At 36.9% G+C, this 21,930-nt stretch overlaps 2 protein-coding genes across 9 annotated transcripts in view; one reads left to right on the forward strand and one right to left on the reverse strand.

Moving 5' to 3' along the window:
• The window catches only part of ATM (ATM serine/threonine kinase), a 122,049-nt gene extending 118,772 nt beyond the window's left edge, over positions 1 to 3,277 (reverse strand). For all 4 annotated transcript variants that reach the window (XM_081062955.1, XM_081062954.1, XM_081062956.1 and 1 more), the window contains exons 1-5: positions 2,930 to 3,277; positions 2,460 to 2,642; positions 1,637 to 1,738; positions 1,447 to 1,559; positions 64 to 209 (exon numbers count right to left, since the gene is read on the reverse strand). In XM_081062955.1, coding sequence (XP_080919081.1) covers positions 64 to 209; positions 1,447 to 1,559; positions 1,637 to 1,708 — 331 coding nt within the window. In that variant the 5' untranslated portion in view covers positions 1,709 to 1,738; positions 2,460 to 2,642; positions 2,930 to 3,277. The remainder of the gene's footprint in view (positions 1 to 63; positions 210 to 1,446; positions 1,560 to 1,636; positions 1,739 to 2,459; positions 2,643 to 2,929) is intronic.
• A 162-nt stretch (positions 3,278 to 3,439) lies between these two features.
• Positions 3,440 to 21,930, forward strand: part of NPAT (nuclear protein, coactivator of histone transcription) — a 47,514-nt gene continuing 29,023 nt past the window's right edge. For 3 of the 5 annotated variants that reach the window (XM_081063915.1, XM_081063916.1, XM_081063914.1), the window contains exons 1-3: positions 3,440 to 3,599; positions 17,826 to 17,944; positions 21,591 to 21,651. In XM_081063915.1, coding sequence (XP_080920041.1) covers positions 3,563 to 3,599; positions 17,826 to 17,944; positions 21,591 to 21,651 — 217 coding nt within the window. In that variant the 5' untranslated portion in view covers positions 3,440 to 3,562. The remainder of the gene's footprint in view (positions 3,600 to 17,825; positions 17,945 to 21,590; positions 21,652 to 21,930) is intronic. The other 2 variants (XM_081063917.1, XM_081063918.1) reach the window with 1 other exon arrangement.

A 21,930-nucleotide genomic window follows, 5' to 3' on the forward strand; every position in this document is an offset into this window, starting at 1 on the left:
TCAGACCAAACTTATGCAACAATAACCTACTAAGCCAATTATTTATCATAACACAGCACCTACTTTTATTTGCACATTTGATGAAGTACTTGACCAAGCTACTGATTTCTTGCATCCTTTTCTGCCTGGTGGCTTGTGTTGAGGCGGATACATTTGGTTTTGCTGTTTTCAGACTTTCTGTTTCTTTCTGAATATATCTTTGTAAGAATCTTCAAGAAAACAAAATAGAATTTCAGAAACTCATTAAATGCTTAAATAATTATTAATAGTTTCAAAAAATCCTTCATGCTATCATAAAGAGCATCTTTTAAACCATGTTGCTTCAAGCAATGTATCAGCTAAACGAAATAATCAAATTTCTTTTTCAAGGCTTACACCCCAAGTATCAATTTAAAGTCTGGTCTGCAAAACTCTTAATCTGCAACCTCCATGATTTTCTATTGTTTTACTGCCTGCTTTCTCTTTTATCATTAAAAGATTGTAGTACTATTAACGGCTCTTAATTTTCTCACCTCTTGCTGTTATTCTGTACATGACCCGACTCTTCCCTAGGCAGCTGGTAACCTTTCTAGCATTTAAATGAAGCCTACCTAGAAGACATTCATGATTAATTGGGAGTTCCAGGTGCATATTTGGCCTACCTGATCAGCCTATTCAAAATAGTACTCATCTTTAAATAATATCTATATTTGTGGTATCTGAAATAAACTAAGGAACCAGAGGAAAAGAAGCATGCATTTATAATGTTTTCAGCACTGAAATCTGTAACAATCTAGTACCAAATAAGAGGTAAAAAAATAAAATAGATTATCTGTTCTAAATTCTCAGGAACAATACTCATACTTCCTTTTGACTGCATATGCTGTTTCAAGTTACTAAGTATTCTACACTAATTTAAAATATTTTATTCATCTTTCCTAAGTCTTCCAACCTATTTCTAGTTATAAATGGACTTCATTGTTAAAAACTGGCTTAATGTAAAAATGTATCGATTCTATTTGACAGTCCAATCCAATGCCTGAGCTCTGTTTGTTTTTTAAATTGCTCTCATATGAAATTATTCTAAAATTCCTTTTAATGTTTTATTATAATTTAACATCTGGCAGTTATTTAGAGCAATATTTAAAGACATCAAAGTAATAATAAAGCACTTACAACTTTATTCTCTCATTTAAAATAAAGTCTTATGAACTAACTGATATGAAAGGAATTCTCTAATCTTGAGTAAGACATGCCTAAGGCATTTTATTGAACAAATGACTTAAAATTACTGTCTATATAAACACCTTTTAAAAATTACGTTTCAGATAAATATTAAGCACTATCTTCATATGTAAAGCACAATGTTATATAGGGAGCAAAGACAAATAAGAACCTAAAAACACACACACACACACAAAAAATCACAACAAATAAAAAATGAAAAAAAAAATTAGAATGGAATACCTAAAAACAGCATCCCAATTTAAGTATTTCCCTTGTTTGGAATCTGAATGCCTATCTAAATGTTGAACGGTTTCAGGATCCCGAATAAGGCGCTTAAATTTCTCAACTTCTTTCTGAAAATGAAAACATAATAATGGTTAGCAACCACACGCATGCTTCAAAGCAAGATTGAATTTAAGTAATTCACTACCCTTCGTTCTGTAGCTCTATCATGTTCTAGTTGCCGACAGCAAATAAGCAGATCATTAAGTGCTAGACTCATGGTTCATTATTTCAGAAAACAGCTCATGGTCTGTAAAAAAATACATACATAAAATTATTTCAGACTATGCTATTAATATATAATTAGATCTAAATGTACAACTAGAGGCATATTGTGATCAAAGGCACAATGATTTTTCTTAACATTTCCAGATTTAAATGAGATTTTCTCAGAACATATCAAAACAAAGCTTCAACATGCAAATGTGTGCTTTGTGTGAATTGAAAGGATAAAACGTACAATTTATGTTATTGTTCTGGGACCTTTTCTAAGAAACATGACATTTAAATTGAAGCAAACTACAGAGTAAGACTACCAATTTCATCGACAGGTAGCTCGAATTCTTTTCTCCATTTGTATTCATTGGTCCTTCTGACCCCTGCTCATCCTTATGACACCCTCCTTTACTTTGCGGTAGATTACAGGATGTTATTTGATAGTCTTTTTCATTTGATTGTATACTTGAGGACAGGTTATTTTTATTTTTCCATTCCTTATGGTTTTATACATGATTCTTCCCCCTTTTTGTTCAATCTACAGTCTCCGTGATTGAATCAATAAGGAAAATAAAATTGGGATTCTAACCAATGAAAACACTTTAGCAACACCCAAAGAACCATAAAGGTAGGCACCTTCATTCCTGAATATACTAAAGAATTGATTCTCCCAGGCTGAGTTCACCCCTCTACTATCACAGTTCTCTTCTATCACATTATCATCCTGAATTGTTAGTCTTTTTACTGATTTGTACCTGGTAAAAACAGCAGCGAACGTTCTACAATGGTCACCACAGGCAAGAATTGTCACCAGGAAGATAGTACAGCCAAGTCACAGCTGACAGAATTCGAGCTCTGGCAGTGTGACTGCAGAGCCCGTGTTCTTAAACCACGCGACAGCAGTTTACGCCTCCACAGATGCTCGTTGATTAAAACCACTAATAACGAGAGGGGGGAAAAGGATCAGTCATCTAGTTAAACCTGGACTCGTAGGAGGACTCGTAGGAGGGTTCAATTCAGGGCATTTAGGACAAGGTTCAAGGCTAAATCCGCTAGGGGCTCGGAGAGAGGGCAGGAGACAGCGATGAGACTAGGGACCGGGAAAGATCAGGTGTAGAGAGGAGTCAAAGGCCGCTCTAGAGGAGTGCGTGAGATTGGGTGTCCAGGGGCTAGAAAGGCTCGGATAGGACTGAATTCCCCAAAAGCACTGCTTCTGTGCGCCTACCGCTGGACTCCACGACAGCCAAAGTGCAACGTCTCGAAGCGGCGGTGGTTGCGGTGCAAATCGCCGCTGCCCTCGCCTCTGCCCGCAGCCACAACTGCCGCAGCCCGCTATCCACGCACAATTCCCGCTTCCGGTTCAAAGTTGGCGTGCCCGCGCAGCACCCGGCTCGGGAGGAAGCCAGAAGGCTGACCCAGCGCCGGCACACCGTTTGCCCATGCGCGCCAGCATCCCTGGCTCTGGGTTCCAAGCACTCGCTTCCTCAAAACATTGGACTCGGCGGAGGAAACACGCCTGCGCCTCGCCCACCAATGGCGTGCGCCCTCGCGTTCGCAGCTCGTCCTCGGGCTCGAGTTCCCGGGCAGGCACCCCACCTCCTTGCCCCTTTCAGCCCCACCCCTCCAAAGATGAGGGCGGAAATGACGACAGTTCCAAGGAGCACGGAGGCGGGTTTCATTTCGGCGCCTTTCTGTCTCCCGCGGAAGCGATTGGCTGGCGTGAAGGGAAAGAGGCGGGACAAATTGCCGCGGGTTCAGTGCCGCCACGGGAACCGGGAGATGCGGCGCAGGAGCTGTCGCTGTGTTGGCTTTTACCTGAGTCTTGTCTCCTATTGCGGTTCCTTCTGCGGTTTGGATCATGTTGTTACCTTCGGACGTAGCCCGGCTGGTATTGGGTAAGTTCGGACGCGGGAGAGAGGGATATTGGAGCAGCTAAGCGGGACGGAAGGACCTTTGGGGCCAAAGGTTTTCCCAGGGTGGGGAAGCGTTGGGCTTTCGCCTCCCCGCCTACAACTTCAGCCTGGCGGTGACTCTTCTTCAGCCGGAGGCTCGGGCAGTGTGAGCCTCTTTGTGTGTGGATGCTCGTCTCCTCGGAGGCTGCGTGGGAAGGAGAGCACTGGAGAAGCTCGGCGTGGAACACCTGAGGCCCGGATTCGGAGGGCCAGGCAGGCCTCCGCACTTCGTTGGGACCCTGGAAGGAGAGGTGTCTACGTGACGGACGGGCTGTGTGGTTTTCAGTCTCGGGCGCACCTTCCCTTGTCAGGGCTGGGACCAAAATAGGAAAAATAGAAGGACTTCCTCCTTCACCCGGCTTTGGAGAAAGACCTTCCTGACGCCCTTCTCACAACTCGCCCTTAGAACTAGGAGTCGGGGGCGAATGGGGTGTTGCTCCCTCTCCATGCCGCCCCGCAATACGTCGTCCAGTGTAGAGGTTTGAAATGCCAGTTGCAGATTAAAACAGCCGCATGTCCTGTTTTGATCCGCAAGAAATTACACGGGAAACTCCTTCCAGTGAAAATGTCTGGTCCCGGTTAGTTTTTCCTCCACGTCAGGAGGGTTGTTAGTTCCTCGGACCAGTTGTCCGGGTGTGGAGTCTTGTGTGAGACACAGGTTTTGTGGTTTGTCCCCTCGAAGAATAAAGAGAATTTGTACTGCGGGGAACGAGTGCCGCGGAAAACTCAAAACGCGAGCCGATGCTTGACAGACGTCATATGCACTAAATACCCCTGAGAGGAACTGGTCAACATCTGGGATGAAACCTCCTGTAGTATCCACAGCCATTCCTACCGTCGTTTTATTGTGAGGAAAACCCATCGTCTTGTTTCTTTTCTAAATACTCAGCCCTGTCCGAAGAAGTGGTGTTGGTGCTTGGGCTCTGAATAGACACATTTTGAAAGGAAATGTTAGAGGGTAGTGGTTCCACTATCCGTTTTTCGGAAAAGCTAGTTTAATGGCTTCAGTTCCAACTCACATTTTGGTAATGTTTGCCTAATCTTTTTGCCCAGCGTGTCAGACTCGAGTATCAACAGGTAACCTCCATCTACATCTGTGAGAAAACACTGTCTTGTAATCGTTACATTTGTTAGGCTTACACGAAAACCAGTCCAAAGTCGACTTTGATCAAGTTCGTGATAACGTTGACGTACTTCTTTTCATTCATGCAGTGTTTGCTTAAGAATTTGGGGGTTTTGGCAGTTTGGTGAGCCAGACGGGCGTCACTAACCAGTCTTCAGCGGGGTTTGTCAGCCTGGGCACTACTGACACCTGGGGCCGGATAATTGTTTATGGGGAACTCTCCTGTGCACTGTGGGATGTGTAGCAGCACATCCGTGGCCTCCATGCCTTAGATGCCAGGAGGACCCCACTCCCCACCACCACCCAGTTTTGACAAAGAAAAATGTCTCCAGATACTGCCAATATGTATCAGGGAGGGCAAAAGCAATACGATTTTCTAACCGGAATAATTCACACCAACTTGTGAGTCTTTATTCTCCAAGATCAGCTGCTTTTCTTTTTTTCAGTGGGTAAAAACTCCAGAGTCATTGTTCTTATCCCAAACTAGTTCTTTGTCATTCAGATTCCATTTTGATTGCCACCTATCCTACTTCTCTTTTGGACTTTGGTCATGGCTTTTCAATAGTCTTGCAATTCATCCTATTTTCTGTTACAAAATCTGCCTAAAGCATTTACACTACACCTCCTATTCTTAAAAGTTGAAACAATTGTGCTTACCAAAAATTTAACATTGTGCAAGAGAATAAGAAAGAAGTGTCTGCACACTCACTGCTCTTACTTTTTTCATTTAACATTATATATCTTGAAATTCAGGTAAAGATTTGCAATTCCAAAACTTAATGGCTTAAAATATTCATTTTATTATTCGCTCACGATTCTTCTCCTGCCGCATCTTCAGCCCTTCTCTGTCATTGGCCCCTGTTCGTCATAAGGTTCTTTCAGCAAATCTTTGGGTGCTGGTATGTTCCAGACACTGACAAATGCTGAGAATAGAGAGAAGTAAGTTCTCCCTTCAGAGTTCACATAATTAGGTTTTTTTTACCATTACACACACACACACACACACACACCATTTTCTGCACCCCACCTCACATTCTATCTAATGCTCTGTCACCCTTTCACAAGATAAATTTATTCAAAGAACAATGAAAAAACTACGCAGTTGCTCTGCTTCCTCACTTACCTTCTTCAACGCACTGCACTGATTTTTGTACCTCACTGCTCCACTTAAATAGCTCTTGCTACTCAGCTACAGCCAGCTCTTTAGTCTTGCTGGAATGTCTTTAAATATTGCACCGGCCAAGTGTTGTTTACTGCCTCTGGGCCACCAGTTTGTATGGCATACTGATAAAAACCAAAGTTTCGTGTAGAGCTGATCCTTCTTTTGCCTCTCCTGCTTGATCTCAACTTCTCAGCATCTGCCCCATGCTCCAGGCATACCAAACTACTTACAGTTTCTCCTAATATTCCTGTATGTTCTGTTTCCTCTGCCTGCAGTGTTTCACTCCCTGTCTTCCTAGTACACTGATATTTAAGGTTCGGGTGAAATGTAATCGCCGAAACCTCTTCCAGCAGGTATTATAATTAGTACTTTCTCCTTAAATGTTCCCACAGCATTGCACATTACTTCTGTTATTCCCTTAGCATGTTCTATTGTAGCTGTGTGTTTACTTACTTTTTCTTTGGAAAATATACACAAAATTGAACCATTTTAGTGATTTTTAAGTGTACAGTTCTGTGGAATCAAGTTTATTTGCATTTACTTACATTCACATTGTTCTGTAACTATCACCATCACTTCCCTCTAGAACTTTTTTATCTTCCCTACCTGAAACTTACGCAACATTTTTGTCCAATTCAGTATTCTTAATCTGGGATTAATGGACAGGCTTCCATAGTTTTAGGATCCCCCAAAACTGTAAAGGTTTATGTGCAGGTGGGGCATTTTTATGGGTGAAGCATCCAGAACTTTCTTTAGATTCCTAAATAGGTTTGTTCCTTTCTGCATGAGTCAGCATCCATTCAGGAAAACTGAAACCAATCTGAGTATTTAACATGGAGGGATTTAATGAAGGAGTGGGTTACACTGTCAATATAAAAGGTAAGAAGACCAGCGGCTTAAGTGAGCCAACTCAGAGGGTAGCAACAGCTGGAAGCCACTAAAACAGGAGGAGAGGAGAAACGAGGCAACCCAGAGGCTGGGTTCACTGTGTGGAAGATGGAAGGTAGTAGGTTTGTCTGGAGAGGGAGCAGTAGTCCTAGAGGAGATTAAGGCAGAGAGAGCATGGGAGAAAAATAGTGTGGCTTCTTCCAGTCTCACACTGGAGCTTCCCATTTATTGAACCCAGCCAGAAGCCAGCTGACCTGGAGCCTAGGAAACGTTGCCTGCGTGGGCTCAGGTTTCCTGTCATAGTGCAGAGCAGGAAAAGGGTAAAGAATAGATTCCAAGGCAAACAGAAGCGGGACTGGCACACCTTCCACCCACCCCCACCTCAAAAGGTCAAGAACCATTATTCCTGTTCTCCTTTATATCACCAAGACGCTATAGATACTTAATATTTAACAAATATTTACAAAAATGCAACTGTGATCATGACATTTTCCTTGGTCTACTGAATAATATCTGTCATTCAGATTCTGTTATTTTTCTGTTGCTCATTTATTCAGATTCTGTTTATTCATGTTATTTTCACCTGTTCTCTGTCATATACGTTCTGCTTCATCAAAACTGGGCATGTTCCCCAAACATGCTCTTTTATATATGCTTTCTATCAGCTTCTTTGGGATTCCCCAATCATCCTTCAAGAGGACTCCTTGAAATGTAGCATAATTTTCCCCAAGTCTGGTAATACTTTATCTAGCCTCTATCTACCCATGAAGTAAGTCTTCGTGTCTTACCACCTTTGCTTTTGTCTATGTGTGTGTAGTGTATCTTGTGGGCCCCAGTACATCATAACGTCTTCATTGACGGAGCTTAGTATTTGTGTATCTTTTAATATAAGGTACTGTAAGTTAAGTCTTTCTGATAATTTTTTTCTGAGAATGTATTTGTAAGATCATTAAATCACTGATGTTTCTGGGGAGTTATTAGAATATGTGAAGGAGATATTTTCAGGTTAGGGGGATTTGCTATCTCTGCTTTCTTCATCAGGCACCTCTCTTTTTATCTTTTCCTCTCTATAAATAGGAGGAAGAGAGTTCAGATTCTTGGTACCCCCAATTCCTAAAATTTAATTACCCTTGATACAGTTAGAATTTTATCTTTGTTTTTAAGTTATATCTCTTTCAGTCTGTTTTGTTTTTCATTACTACCTCCACTGAAAAGCAGGCAGAAGACAGTATTGTGTTAAGAGAAAAAGGAAACTCAGGTATACTTTCTTACTTATTTGAACATCTTTGTCAGTACGTTTACACAAAAGATGTAGTTATTCTAAAGTTACTTTTAGAAATAAAACAAACCATAATTAATAATTAATGTTAATTGTAAAACTATTGTTTGTATTATCATTGGAATAAGATGATTGCCCCTAGTTTGTATTTTCATTGTAACATTTGCGATTTAGAATAATTTGTACGTGAAATTTCCCCTATTATGATTGAGAATTGGTTACAATCAGGTACTTAATGATAATAAACAAGCTTTTTGTAGGCAAGTAACTGGTTAACTATATATATAAAATGATAAACGAACATAAATGTAGTCAGCTATTACTTTACCACATTATTTTGGAACTTCTGGGACAAAAGAAAAACAAAATATATGAAGTCTAAAATGGGAAGTCTAGATTGCCTAAAGTAGGACATGTTTTTAAGAGCAGAAGATATATAGCTCATATTTTGCTATTTTAAGATGCAGTATAACTTTTAAACACTTGTTATAGAGGTAATCTAGCCTTTTAATAGAGCGTTTTTAAAGTGTATACTACACAATAGTATAATGTCTTATGATAAGCCATAAACTATATGATCTGTGATGATTCCTTTCCCATGGTATGCTAACACAAATGACCATATTTTCTGAGAAAGCTTAACTATATATTACTACATTCTGCCTAGGGCAGTGTTATCAACCTTTATATCATTATCACACCTTTAACAAATATTTGTAGACTTTTTTTCCCCAAATCGCCCTTCCCTTGGGAAATATACTGTTTATATTTTGTACGCATATCTGTAATTTATGCATAAAAAGAGTAATGTCTTTGTTCTACTCTCTTCCCAGTACCAGTTTTCAAGCCATTGGAGCTATGTCATTCTTTTTGAGAATTCTTGGTCCAGAGAAAATCAAATCTAAGGAATTGGATTTCATACCACCACCTGTTAGAACTCCCCAGTGGTTATGAAAACATCTGGGGTCATTAGTGCTTAGGAAACGCTCTACCATGAAAAGAAACTGTTTATTTGGGGTCTTCAATGTAAATTGTAAAGCACATAAAGAAAAAGCTCCAACTTTCCAGAGTCCAGGATGACTGTTCGTACACATTTTAAATTTCTATGTTCATGAAACCCTAGTAGCAGCTGACTTATTCCAAATAAGGTAATTGTCAGAAAGCCAGTCATTTTAAAAATGATTTCTTTTCAGCTGGCTATAGTTTTATAGAGTTTTATATTGAGTTGTTTATTTGTGAAAACTAAAAGGAAAATAGCAATCTCTGATCCATGTAATTTTACGTTTGAGGTGATTTCACATCTTTAGTTATGGGGATATTGACGTAGTAGTATTTTAAAAAAAAGGTTTCTTCTAGTAGTTTCTAAATGTTTTCCCATACTCCAAAGGACAGTGTCTTTGGTTTTTTATTTGTATGCTTGTTAATTTCTCCCTTTAGCATTAGTTAGCAAGAGGTTGGAACACTGATTCATCAACTATAACTAGAAAGTTGTGAGTTGGTTCCCAAATCCCAGCTAGGGCATTCCCTTTAATGGGGTGACAATTTCCTTGACCTTTCCTTTTTGTAATCTTCATGTATAATGACTTTGTGGGTCCACTCATTAGTTTTTGACTTGTACGGCTTGGTTAGTTAAAGATACAGTTTCAGATGAAAAGAGTACAACCTTGTAATTTTAAAATTGGAAGACACCTTACAAATAATTGCTTTAATATTGCACGTCCTTGAATAATGTTTCATTCAACTTTGTTTCGTTATAACATTGATGCCAACTTATCGATTTAACTCTAGTTTATATAATTTAACCTCTGGTAAAATTGGTCTCATTGTACGTCATTTTGCTTAAAGTCACAGAACCTATCAATGACATTAAGTGAGGACTTACTGTAGGTAGGTACTTATTGACTTATACCAGTACTGAAATAAATATACTAACAAAGGCAAGTATAAGGGAATCTGTTATCTGGTAATAGCAGTGTGGTACAGTGAGAGGATTAAAAAAAAATTCTCTGAGGAAGTGATAGTTATACTAGACCTGAAGAATGAGTCAAAATTAGCTAGGCTAGGAAAAAACAAAACTGCCCAAGGAAAGCGTATAGAGTGTACTGTGGCCTTGACATAAGACCATTTGTTTACTTGTGGAATTGAAAGACTAATTTGACTTGGAGAGATGAAATAACAAGATAAAAGGTTAAAGAGGAAATTTGGATGCAAAACAAGTAGAACTTCATATAACATGTTAAGAATTTAGGATTATATTTTTTCGTTGAGATATAATTCATATACTACAAAGTGTAAAATTCAGTGGTTTTTAGTATATTCAAAATTTTATGCAGCCATCACCAGTACCTTAATTCCATAACATTTCCATTCCCCCAAAAAGAAACTCCATGCCTCTTGAGTCCCAATTTTCCCTTTCCCACGTCTTCTCGCAACCACTAATCTGCTTTCTGTCTCTGGATTTGCCTATTCTGGACATTTCATGTAAATGGAATTACAGTGGTGCCTCGGTTTTCTAACGTAATCCATTCTGGAAGACCTGTTGAGTTCTGAAACGTTCGAAAACAGCCGACATCTAGGCCTCAGGATCTTGTTCAGTGGAAGTCGTGTGACATGTTCAACTTTCGAGGCGTGTTCAAAAACCAAAGCATTTACTTCCGGGTTTATGGCGTTCGTAAACCGTAAACCAAAATGTTCATCAACGGAGACAGTTGAAAACTGAGGTACTACTGTATACAGTATGTGGCCTTTTGTGTTTGACTTATTGAATTTACTGTTTTCAAGAATCATCCATGTTATAGCAAGTACACTTAATTAATTCCTTGTTATACCTGAATAATATTTCATTGTATGGATATATCACATTTTGTTTTTCCATTCACTGATGGACGTTTGGATTATTGCCACTTTTAATCTATTATGAAAAATGCTGCTATGAACATTCATGTACAAGTTTAGTTTGGACATATGATTTTAATGCTCTTAGATATATACCTAGGAGTGGACTTGCTTGGTCATATGGTAATGCTATGTTTTGGTATTTTTGAGAACTTGCCAAGTGTTTTTCCAAAGTGGTTTCACCATTTTTGTGTTCCCACCAGCAATATCTGAGGTTTCCAGATTCACCATATTTTTGCAATATAAACAAGTCCTCGACTTACAATGGTTCAGTTTATGATTTTTCAACTTTACGATGGTGGGAAAGCAGTATACATTTAGTGGAAAACTCTGCTTCGAGTTTTGATCTTTTCCCTGGCGAGTGACAGGCAGTACAATACTCTCGTGATGCTGAGCCGCAGCAGTGAACCGCAGCTCCCAGTCAACAACGTGATCACGAGGGTAGATAACTGATAGTCTACAGTGCACTGTGTTACTAGCTTTTTTTGGATATTGTATTTTGTGTTTTCACATCCCATATCATGTCTATGAAACACCCATCTGTATGTCCTGCTTCTGGTGAGAAAAGAAGGCAGTTACTCTTGAGATGAAACTCCAAGATAATTGCCAAACTGTAAGCTAATGTAAGTGTTCTTAGCACATTTAAGGTAGTGCTAAGCTAAGCTATGATGTTTGGTACGTTAGGTGTATTAAATTCATTTTTGACTTACAATGGGTTTATCGGGACATAACCCTATCATAAGTTGAGAAGCACCCGTACTTACTACGTACGTACGTACTCGTCTGTCTTTTAATTTTGCCTATCCTAGTGGGTATGAATTGGTAATATCTCATTATGATTTTGATTTTACATTTCCTAATAACTAAGGAAGTTGAGCCTCTTTTCATGTGTTAATTAATAGTTCGTATATCTTCTTGGGAGAAAGGTTTATTTAAATGTTGGTCCATTTTTTTAATTGAGTTATCTTTTCATTGTCTTATAAGTCCTTTATATATTCTGGATTCTAGTCCTTATCAGATATGTGATTTGCAAATATTTTCTTCCATTTTGTTTGCTGGTTGTTTTTTTACTTTCTTGTGAGTATCCTTGGAAGCACAAAAGTTTTTAATTTTCTATTTTTTCTTTAGTTGCTTGTTCTTCAGATGTCATATCTCAGAAAGCATTGCCTAATCCAAGGTCAAAAACAAAGATTTGCACCTGCATTTTTTCCTAAGAGTTTTATAGTGTTAGCTCTTACGTCCATTTTGTGTTTTTTGTATTTGTTGTGAGGTAAGGGTCCAACTCCATTCTTTTGCATGTGGATATCCTGTTGTCCCCAGCACCAGTTGTTGAAACAAGACTATCCTTTTGCCCATTGACTTGGCACTCTTTGAAAATCAATTGACCATAAGTATCTGGACAGTTAATTCTGTTCCATTAATCTGTATGTCTGTTCTTATGCCAGTAACACATTACCTTGATTTACTTTAGCTTTGTATTGTGTTTTGGAATGGCTGTAAGTCTTCCAACTTTTTCATTGTTAGGATTCTTTTGGTTACTCTGGGTCCCTTGTCTTTCTGTGTAACTTTCAGGATAGGTTTTATTAATTTCTGCACAAAAGGCAGATTTTGATAGGGATTGTGTTGAGTGTGTGGATCAGCTTCGGGAGTTTGATATCTTAACAGTACTAACTTTTCGAATCCACAAACACAAGATATATTTCCATTTATTTAATCTTCTTTAATATTTTTCATTGATGTTTTGCAGTTTTTAGTGTAGTCTTTTGTTAAATTTATTCTTAAGTATTTTATTCTTTTTGGTGCTATTGTAAATGGAATTGTTTTCTTAATTTCATTTTTGGATTGTTCATTGCAAATGTGTAGAAATATAAATGATTTTTGTATATTCATCTTGTATCCTTCAACTTTGCTGATATTCTTTATTGGCTTTAATATTTTTTGTGTGTGTGCATGGATTCCTTAAATTTTTTTTATACAAAACATCATGTCATCTGCAGATAGAGCTATATAATGCTTTCCTTCCAGTCTGGATGCTTTTTATTTCTGTTTCTTTCCTAACTGCCCAGGCTAGAACTTCCAGTACACTGTTGCATAGAAGTGGCAAGAGCAGACAGCTTTGTTCCTGATCCTAAGGGAAAGCTTTGAGCCTTTCATCATTGACTACAATGTTAGCTGTGGGATTTTCATAGATGCCTTTACTAGGTTAAAGAAATTCTCTTCTTCACCCCCCCCACCCCCTTCTATTCCTAGTATTTTTTAATCATGAAAGGGTGTTGGAGTTTGTCAAATGACTTTTCTGCATCTATTGACATCATAATGTTGTTTTTGACCTTTATTAATATAGTACATTACGTTGATTTATTTTTGTTTTATTGAACCAACCTTGCATTTCTGGCACAGTCTCACTTGGCTGTGGTATATAATCAATTCTAAATGTTACTGAATTTTGTTTGCTAATATTTTGTTGAGAATTATTATATCTTTTTCATAAGGGACGTTGATGTATAGTTTTCTTTTAATGTCTTTGTGTGGTTTTAGTATCGGATTATTGGCCTCATATGAAAAGGGAAGTCTTCTCTTCTGTTTTTAAAAAGTTTGTGAAAGATTGGTACTGATTCTTCCTTCAATGTGTGGTAAAATTCACCAATGAGGCCATTTAATCCTAGGTCTCTGTGAAAAGTTTCTTTATTACAGTTCAGTCTCCTTACTTGTTTTGCTCTGTTTAGATTTTCTGTTTCTTCTTGACTTGGTTTAGTTAGTTTTTGTCTTTCTAGGCATCATCCACTTCACATAGGCTCATTAAATTGTTGACATACAACTGTTCATAGTATTCCTTTACAGTCCAACTTCTTTCTGTAAGGTTGATAGTATTATATTTTTTTTATTTTATCTTTAATTAAGTCTTCTGTGTTTTTTTTAATTTCCTTGTTCTGTCCAGCTAAATAGTGTGTTTCCCCAAAATAAGACCTAACCAGAAAATTAGCCTTAGCATGATTTTTCAGGATGACATCCCCTGAACATAAACTCTAATGCGTCTTTTGGAGCAAAAAGGAATATAAGACCTAGTCTTATTTTCGAGTAAACACGGTACTTGTCAATTTTGTTGACCTTTTCAGAGAACCAAGTTTTGGTTTCATTGATTTGTTTTTTTTTCTTTAATTCTCTATTTTTGTCTCTCCTCTTAACAACTATTATTTCCTTTTTTCTGCTTCCTTTGGGTTTGGTACACTCTAGTTTTATAAAGTAGAGGGATAGGTTATTGATTTGAGATCTTTTCATCTTTTTAATACAAGTATTTATAGCTGTAAATAGATCACTAAGTACTGCTTTAGCTGCAACCCATACATTTTGGTTTGGTATGCTATGTTTTTGTTTTCATTTGTCTCAAATTTTTTCTATTTTCCTTGTGATTTCTTTGACCCCTGGGTATCTTGAATGTTGTTTAATTTCATATATTTGTGAATTTCCTATTTTCTATTATTACTGATTTATAATTTCACTTCACTGTGGTCAGAGAGTGAAATCATACTCTGTATGATTTCAATCTTTTTAAAAAATTTTGAGACTTGTTTTATATCCTAATTATGCTTTATACTGGAAAATGTTTATGTGCTCTTGAAAAGAATGTGTATTCTTCTGTTACTGGGTGGAGGAGTGGACTATAGTAATCTGTTAGGTTTAGTCAAGTTATAGTGTTCAGATCTTCAATTTCCTTGTTGATCTTCTCTCTATTTTAAAGTAGGATATTGTAGTCTATAACTTTTATCGTTGAATTGTTTATTTTTCCTTTCACTTCTGTTAATTTCTGCTTAATGTTTTAAGGGCCTCTGTTGTTAGGTGCATATAAGCTTGTAATTCTTATCTTTTTGATTGATTGAAACTTTTATTATCTTTGTGAATAGTAACAATGTTTGTCTTAATGTCTACTTTGATATTGGTGTAACCTCTCCAGTTCTCATTTGGTTACTGTTTGGATGCTATTTTTTTTTCCCATCCTTTTATTTTCAGTCTATTTGTATCTTTGAATCCGAAGTGTTTCTACTATAGAGAGCATATAATTGGATCATTTGTTTTATCTGTTCTGTGAGTTTCTACCTTTTGATTGAGCATTTACTCCATTGCCATTTAATATAATTACTGATAAGGTGTGGATTTTGTCTGCCATTTAGTTATTTATAGTCTGTGTATCTGATGTCTTCTTGGTTTTATTCCTATTACTTCCTTTTTTGTTTAACTATTTCCAGAGAGCAGTTTCTCTCTTTCTGCTTTCAAGATTCTCTCTGTCTTTTGACAGTTTGATTATGATGTGTCTGGGTATGGCTGTCTTTGAATTTATTCTACTTGCAGTTTGTTGAGCTTCCTGGATAAGTAGATTGTGTTTCTTACAATATGGGATTTTCTTGAACATTGTTTCTTCAAATACTTTCTGCCCTTTTCTGTCTTCTGGGACTTCCATTATGCTTATGTTGGCACAACTGATGGTGTCCCACATATCTCTTAAACTTCACTTTTCATCATTTTTTGTTTGTTTCTGTTCTTCATACTGAATAATCTCATTTGTCTATGTTCAAGTTCACTGATTCTTTCATCTGCTGCCTCATATCTGCTATTGAGCCCCCTCTAGAGAATTTTTCATTTCGGTTATACTTTTCACCTCTAGAATTTCTAGTTTTTTAAAAAGAATTTCTATCATACTTCCCTTTAGATATCTAATTCTCCAAACTTATTTAAAATAGCTAAAGTCTTAAGTCTAGTGTCTTGGCTTCCTTTGGGATAGTTTCTATTGACTGTTCCCTCCCTTCCACCCCCTTCCGCAGTAGGAGCCATACTTTCTTGTTTCTCTGCATGTCTCATAATTTTTTGTTGAAAATTAGACACTTTAAATAATGCAACAACTTTTCTAATCAAATTCCTCCCTCCCCTGTGTTTAAAATTCTTTGTTGTTGTTATAGCAGTTACTGTTTGTTTGGTTTTCCTGATCTAATTCTATAGTCAAGTCTATGCTTTGAGTTTATGATTGGACATTGATTTCCTTAAATGATTGGAATCAGTAAGTTTCCTGTTGTTTGCCAGGGGGCTGTGTATACTTTTGGCTTCAACATTCATCTAAGCAGTTGACAAATCTGCCTCAACCTTCATTCACATCTCTGCTTACTCAGAGCCTCATGGTCAGCCAGAAGTGAGGGCTTAGGGCCTTGTCAGGTCTTTTCTATGTGCCCTGCCTTACACTTGGAGGTGACCTAGTACCCCAGAAATATGTCAGAGCTTTCCAAAGCCCCCTAAGGGCTTCTCATTCCCCAGCCTTTTTTTTTTAAGGGTGTTGTTGTTTTGGTTAACTTATTCTTTGCCCCAACTGTTATTCTGTGTCACAGGCAGCTGTGGTGTTAAGCAATTTCAGCTGATAGTTTTAAGAAAACACGCACAAGGAGAAGCTTGTTAGCACTGGACGAACACTGATTCAGTTTAAAGGCAAGCCATGCCAGTGGGGTTTTAAAGGGAATTGTCAACACAGATCAAACAGACAGTTTCTGGGATTGGGGCTTTGGAAAAATTCCAGCCCCATCTGATTCCTTCAAGGCTGCTGGGCTGATAGTTTTCACAATGATTGCAGGCTTTTGACTTTCAAGTATGCTACTAAGCTGGGGAAATGAGCATGACAATAAAGCAAGTTAAAATATCACATTGTTCACTGTACTTACTAACATTTCTTTAAATGTTCTCAGGTTTTTGCAGGACTGTTTTTAGAGATCTGTAAAGATTAACTTTAATAACTTGTGTCAGTATTCCCATTGTTTTTATGGAGTCGAGGATTTTTGGAGGTCCTCAATTCACCATTCCTACTGAAGCTGCTCAGAATTGAGAAGTTTAAAGAGAGCTATGGGAAGTGATTGAAAGAAGTAATTTAACCAGATTTGATTCACAAGACAAGTGTGGTGCCTTATATAGATGAAGTATGTTGAGTCCTGAAGAAGTTAGATGATTTTTTTTTTGTCCCAAAGTCACAATGTGTATTTTAACAGAATAGAATAAGAACCTGGTTTCCTGCTATTCTGTCCAGTGTTCTTTTTGTACTATACTACGATTTTTAGTGGTTAGTTAAAACTTAGTTATCCTAAGAGACAAAGATAGGCTGCTAGTCAGGACAAATAAAATGTCCAGGTGTGTAAAAGTACTGAGCTCTGGTTTATAATATTGTTCCATAAATGTCAGTTAGGTGTCAGTGTCAGAGTTCTTATTGACATAGTTAATGCTTTGATTCCCAAAGAGCATAAAATAAAACATCAAAGGAGTGCTTGTCTCACGTTTCATGCAAAGTAGTTATTTTCTTCATTTTTTTTCTTAAATCATTAGGCAAATAAATGAAGTAGTAAATAGCAACGTGGGGAGAATATAGATTTTTTTTTTTAATTCAGTAAGTTAATTTATATCGTTTACTGACCTAGTCAATATGGAGGTTATAGAGTGGAAGACTCATTTCTTAGTGGTCTCCAGTTATTTATTTATTGTTGCTTTGTTGATTCTCCTATAAGCATTTCTGTGGAGTAATTGCACTTTATCAAACACCTTATTTTCCAGTTTGGTTAGAATTTTTCCCATTAAACAGCCATCTATTCTATGAATTCTGCTTTGTGACAGCACGAACTGGTGTTTCTGAGCAAGGCTGTAAAAACCCAGCACGTTCAACCTGAAATTGCTTTTGTGATATGAAAGTGCTCCACTTCTTGTGTGTGTGCCCAACATGGGTCTCTAGCATTTCTAATAGCAGTTTTATCAAAAGTGTAGGATTTACTGAAATTACCTAAACTTTTATTTTTCATTTAGGATATTTACAACAGGAAAACCTCACTTCTACTTGCCAGACTTTTATTTTGGAAAGTTCACATTTAAAAGAATATGCAGAACATTGTACAGATGAAGGTTTTATCCCAGCCTGCTTGCTGGTGAGTGATTTGTTTCTTAAGGGAAATATTTCATCATTGATGAACATAAGAGACTATAAGCAGAGTCTTAAAATCAGCTCATTAGCAAAATCAAATTTATCAGAAATTTGATAGTTTGCATTCATGCATGATTGGAAAGACCCCCAAAATGCCAGCTTCTCTTTTCATACATTTATGCCAAAGCTGGTAAGTGAATTAAGAACTTGACCTCTAAAAATCAGTGTCATAATGACACCCTCATTTCTAATTACTTTCACTACTTCTTGTCTTGGGGCTTATTTACTGCCTGTTACCGATTGAATATTTGTGTCCCTTCAAAGTTTGTGTGTTGAAACCCTAAACTCCAGTGTGATGGTATTTGCATAAGGGGCCTTTGGGAACTAATTAGATTTAGGTTAGATTATGAGGTTGGGGCACTAATGAAATTAGTGCCCTCAGAAGAAGTGTAAAGGAAAGAGATGGCTCTATGTACACGCATCGAGGAAAGGCCTTTGGAGCAACAAGAAGGGATGTCTACAAGCCACGAAGTTGGATCTCACCAGGAACCAAATCAGCTGTCACCTTGTTGGACTTTCCAGCCTCCAGAATGATGAGAAATCGGTGTCTATTATTTAAGCCACCTTGTTTGTGGTATTTTATAACAGCTCAACCTTTCCTGTTTGGTTCTTTACTTCAGACAAATATAAAACGGGTCACTAGACTAACAGAGCATCTTTTGGTAAAACAAACAAACAAACAAAAAGACACATTCTAGAACTACATTACTTGAAATGATACTTTGTCATCTTATTTTAAACATGGCTTCTTAGATTCATTTCATGTCTCAGACAACATGATTGTCTGTGGAGGAAACCTAAAAAAACTCTATGAAGCTGCTAGAGATTAGCAAGGTCACAGGATACAAAATATATATAAATTCATTGTATTTCTTTATACCCACTATGGACCATTGGAAATTGATTTTTTTAAAAAATACCGTTTGCAGTAGCAACAAACAAAATATTTAGGTAATAAATCTAATAAAATATGTATGGGATGTATATTCTAAAATCTACATGAAAGACATCAAAGTATTGAATAAAAGGAGAGATATATTGTGTTCATGGATTGAGAAACTTGATATTGTTAAAATGTCAGTTCTTCCCATTTTGATCTAAAGATCAAAATCAAAATCTCCACAAGCATTGTTGTAGATAGCAACAAGCCGAATTCTAAATTATATATGGAAATGCAGAGGAACTAGAATAGACCAAACAAGTCTTAAGAAGGAAAAGTTGGAGGACTCACATTACTTATTTTAAGACTTACCAACAAGCTATAGTAGTCAAGATTGAGTGACATTAGGGGAAGGTTAGACAGATCAGTGGGACAAATCTGGCTTTTGAGAAGAGTGCAAAGGCATTTCAGTGGAGAAAGGATCATCTTATCGCCAAATGGTGATAGAACAATTAGACATCCAGATACAGAAAAAGAACCTCTACATATAACCTCGTGCAAAAATTAACCAAATAGATAGTAGACAAAAAATGTAAAACTATAAGACTTTTGAGAAGAAACAGGAAAAACTTTGTGTTAATCTTGTGTTTGACACAATGAGTTTTTAGATACGATACTAAAGCACTGATTATAAAAATTCGGTTTTCTACAAATTAAAAACTTTTGCTCTGTAAGAGGTCGCATTAAAAGAATGACAAGCCACAAGCTAGAAGAAAATATAACTCACATACCCGATAAAGGATATGTTCCCAGAATATATTAAAAGCTCTTAAAATTAAAAAAACAAAAACAACACATTTTTTTAAGTGGGCAAGAGATCTAAAGACTATCCCAAAGAAAATATATGGATGGCAATAAGCATATGGAAAAAACAAAGGCTTCACATCATTAATCATTAGGAAAATACAAATTAATGCCCAGTGAGATAGCAATATATACCTATTGGCATGGCTAGTATAAAAAATAAAAACTAAGATCCTTCACGGCAAGGATGTAGAGCAGCAGGAACTCCCATTCATTGCTGATGAAAATGCAAAATCTCATCAGCTACTTTGTAAAACAGATTGGCAGTTGTTTACAAAGTTAAATATACTCTCCCTGTGTGACCCCAGCACTCATATACCCAGATATTTACTCAAGCGAATTGAAAAACTTAATGTTTACACAAAAACCTGCTTAATAATTTTTAACTCTGGTGATCAAAAACTGAAAACCAAGGTGTCTTTCAGCAAGTGAGTAACAAACTGGTATATTCATACAATGGAATACTACTAAACAATAAAAAATAACACTGTTGATTCGCACAACATGAATGAATCTTAAATCTGAGATTTTCTAAATTAGCAATTCTACACAAGTACATAAATAGACTGTAGATAATGGGAGCCAGGTTTCTCTGAGAAAGAAGATACAAATAAGCATAAGAATAAAACCTGTGGTGTTGAATTATAGTCAAGTATCAGTATGAAGACATATTTAATATATGTACAAATATATAGAGAAATATAGTTCTGTTTGTATAGGTGGGTTAGCGCGTCTGTGTTTATGTAGTTTTGTCTGCTATGAGCGCCTAGTGGCAGTAATACCTTAAAAACCTTACATTTTTTAAAAAAACAAGCACTTCTCACAGTTCTGGAGGCTGAGAAGTTGAACATCAGGATGTCCCTGATTCAGTTCCCAGTGTGGACTGTCTTCCTGACTTATAAAGGGCCATCTTCTTGCTGTGTTCTCACATGAATCTTGGGGGACACCGTTCAGTACATAGCAGTCATTCAGCAGTTACTTATTACTTATTAGAAATAAAGCAAGGTAGTATAAGCCAAGATAGTATTAAGCAAATCCCCTCACTTCTTAGTCTTTAAGACAAGAACAAATTAGAAAGCTGCTATGCAACTTCAGGAGACGAAAGGGAACTAATGACTTGTTATGTGTTAAACATTGTGCTGGTCATGTCACATGTATCCTAACTTTATCTTTACAACAGAAGATTATGAATTAATATGTTCATTTGTACATTTGAAGGTAAGCCTTAGAGAATTTAGGTGATTTATCACACCTGTAGTAATTGTTGATCTTGAACCCAGAACTGCCTGCTCTAGAAACCCTTGTTCTTCCCTATATTATATGATGACAAACGAGGTAATAAAAGCCTGCCCTTTAGTAGTAGTAGGAATAGGGGGGCATGAAATGAGACAATAGAAGTGGAAATAGGAAGGTATGATCTTTGGGAAGGGTATCTCTTACACTCAATAGTTTGCTTTGTTCTTTGGCAGATTCACCTGGCTTGTAGGATAGAAAGGGCATGGTAGGAGTGGGTCCTTACTGTTTTTAAACAGTTATATGACTGTGTCCCTACCTCCCGCTGAAAACTGCTTTTATGCCTTTGGGTTATTTTAGCTAAAGAAACATAGTCACAATGTTATTCTTACAGTCAAGACTTATTCAAACTAGTCTTTACCCTTAGAATATTTGATTCGACCCCCTAACTTAAATAACTATTTTCATTTTTGATGATGTGCTCTTTACTCTTTCTTCACTAGCTACTCTGCAATCCAGATCTTTTAATAACTTATATGGTGAAGTGTTTCATAACAGGAAGTTATTGGTAGTAGTATATGATTTTGATAATGCTTTATCTTTTTCTTTTCAGTCCTTATTTGGAAAAAACTTGACAACAATTTTGAATGAATATGTAGCTATGAAAACAAAAGGTAAGAATTCAGGTTCAGGGATTTTTTTTGTTTTTAATCTTATATGGCATTTATCTAATTGTTTTAATTAGAATTTTTAAAGGGTAGTAATGCCTCTTAAAAGCCATAAGAAAACTTGTCTCAGTTATGATGAGATGAATTTTACTGGGAAATACCTAAATATTCTGTGTTTATATTGAGTGATAAATTGCAAATCTGAATATTAACAAATATAACAAAATAATTATTTAAAAAGATGTAGAATAAAACTCTTAATTCTGTGCATCTACACTGATGAAC

Source organism: Rhinolophus hipposideros (assembly GCF_964194185.1).
Source record: "Rhinolophus hipposideros genome assembly, chromosome: 10".
Classification (NCBI taxonomy): domain Eukaryota; kingdom Metazoa; phylum Chordata; class Mammalia; order Chiroptera; family Rhinolophidae; genus Rhinolophus; species Rhinolophus hipposideros.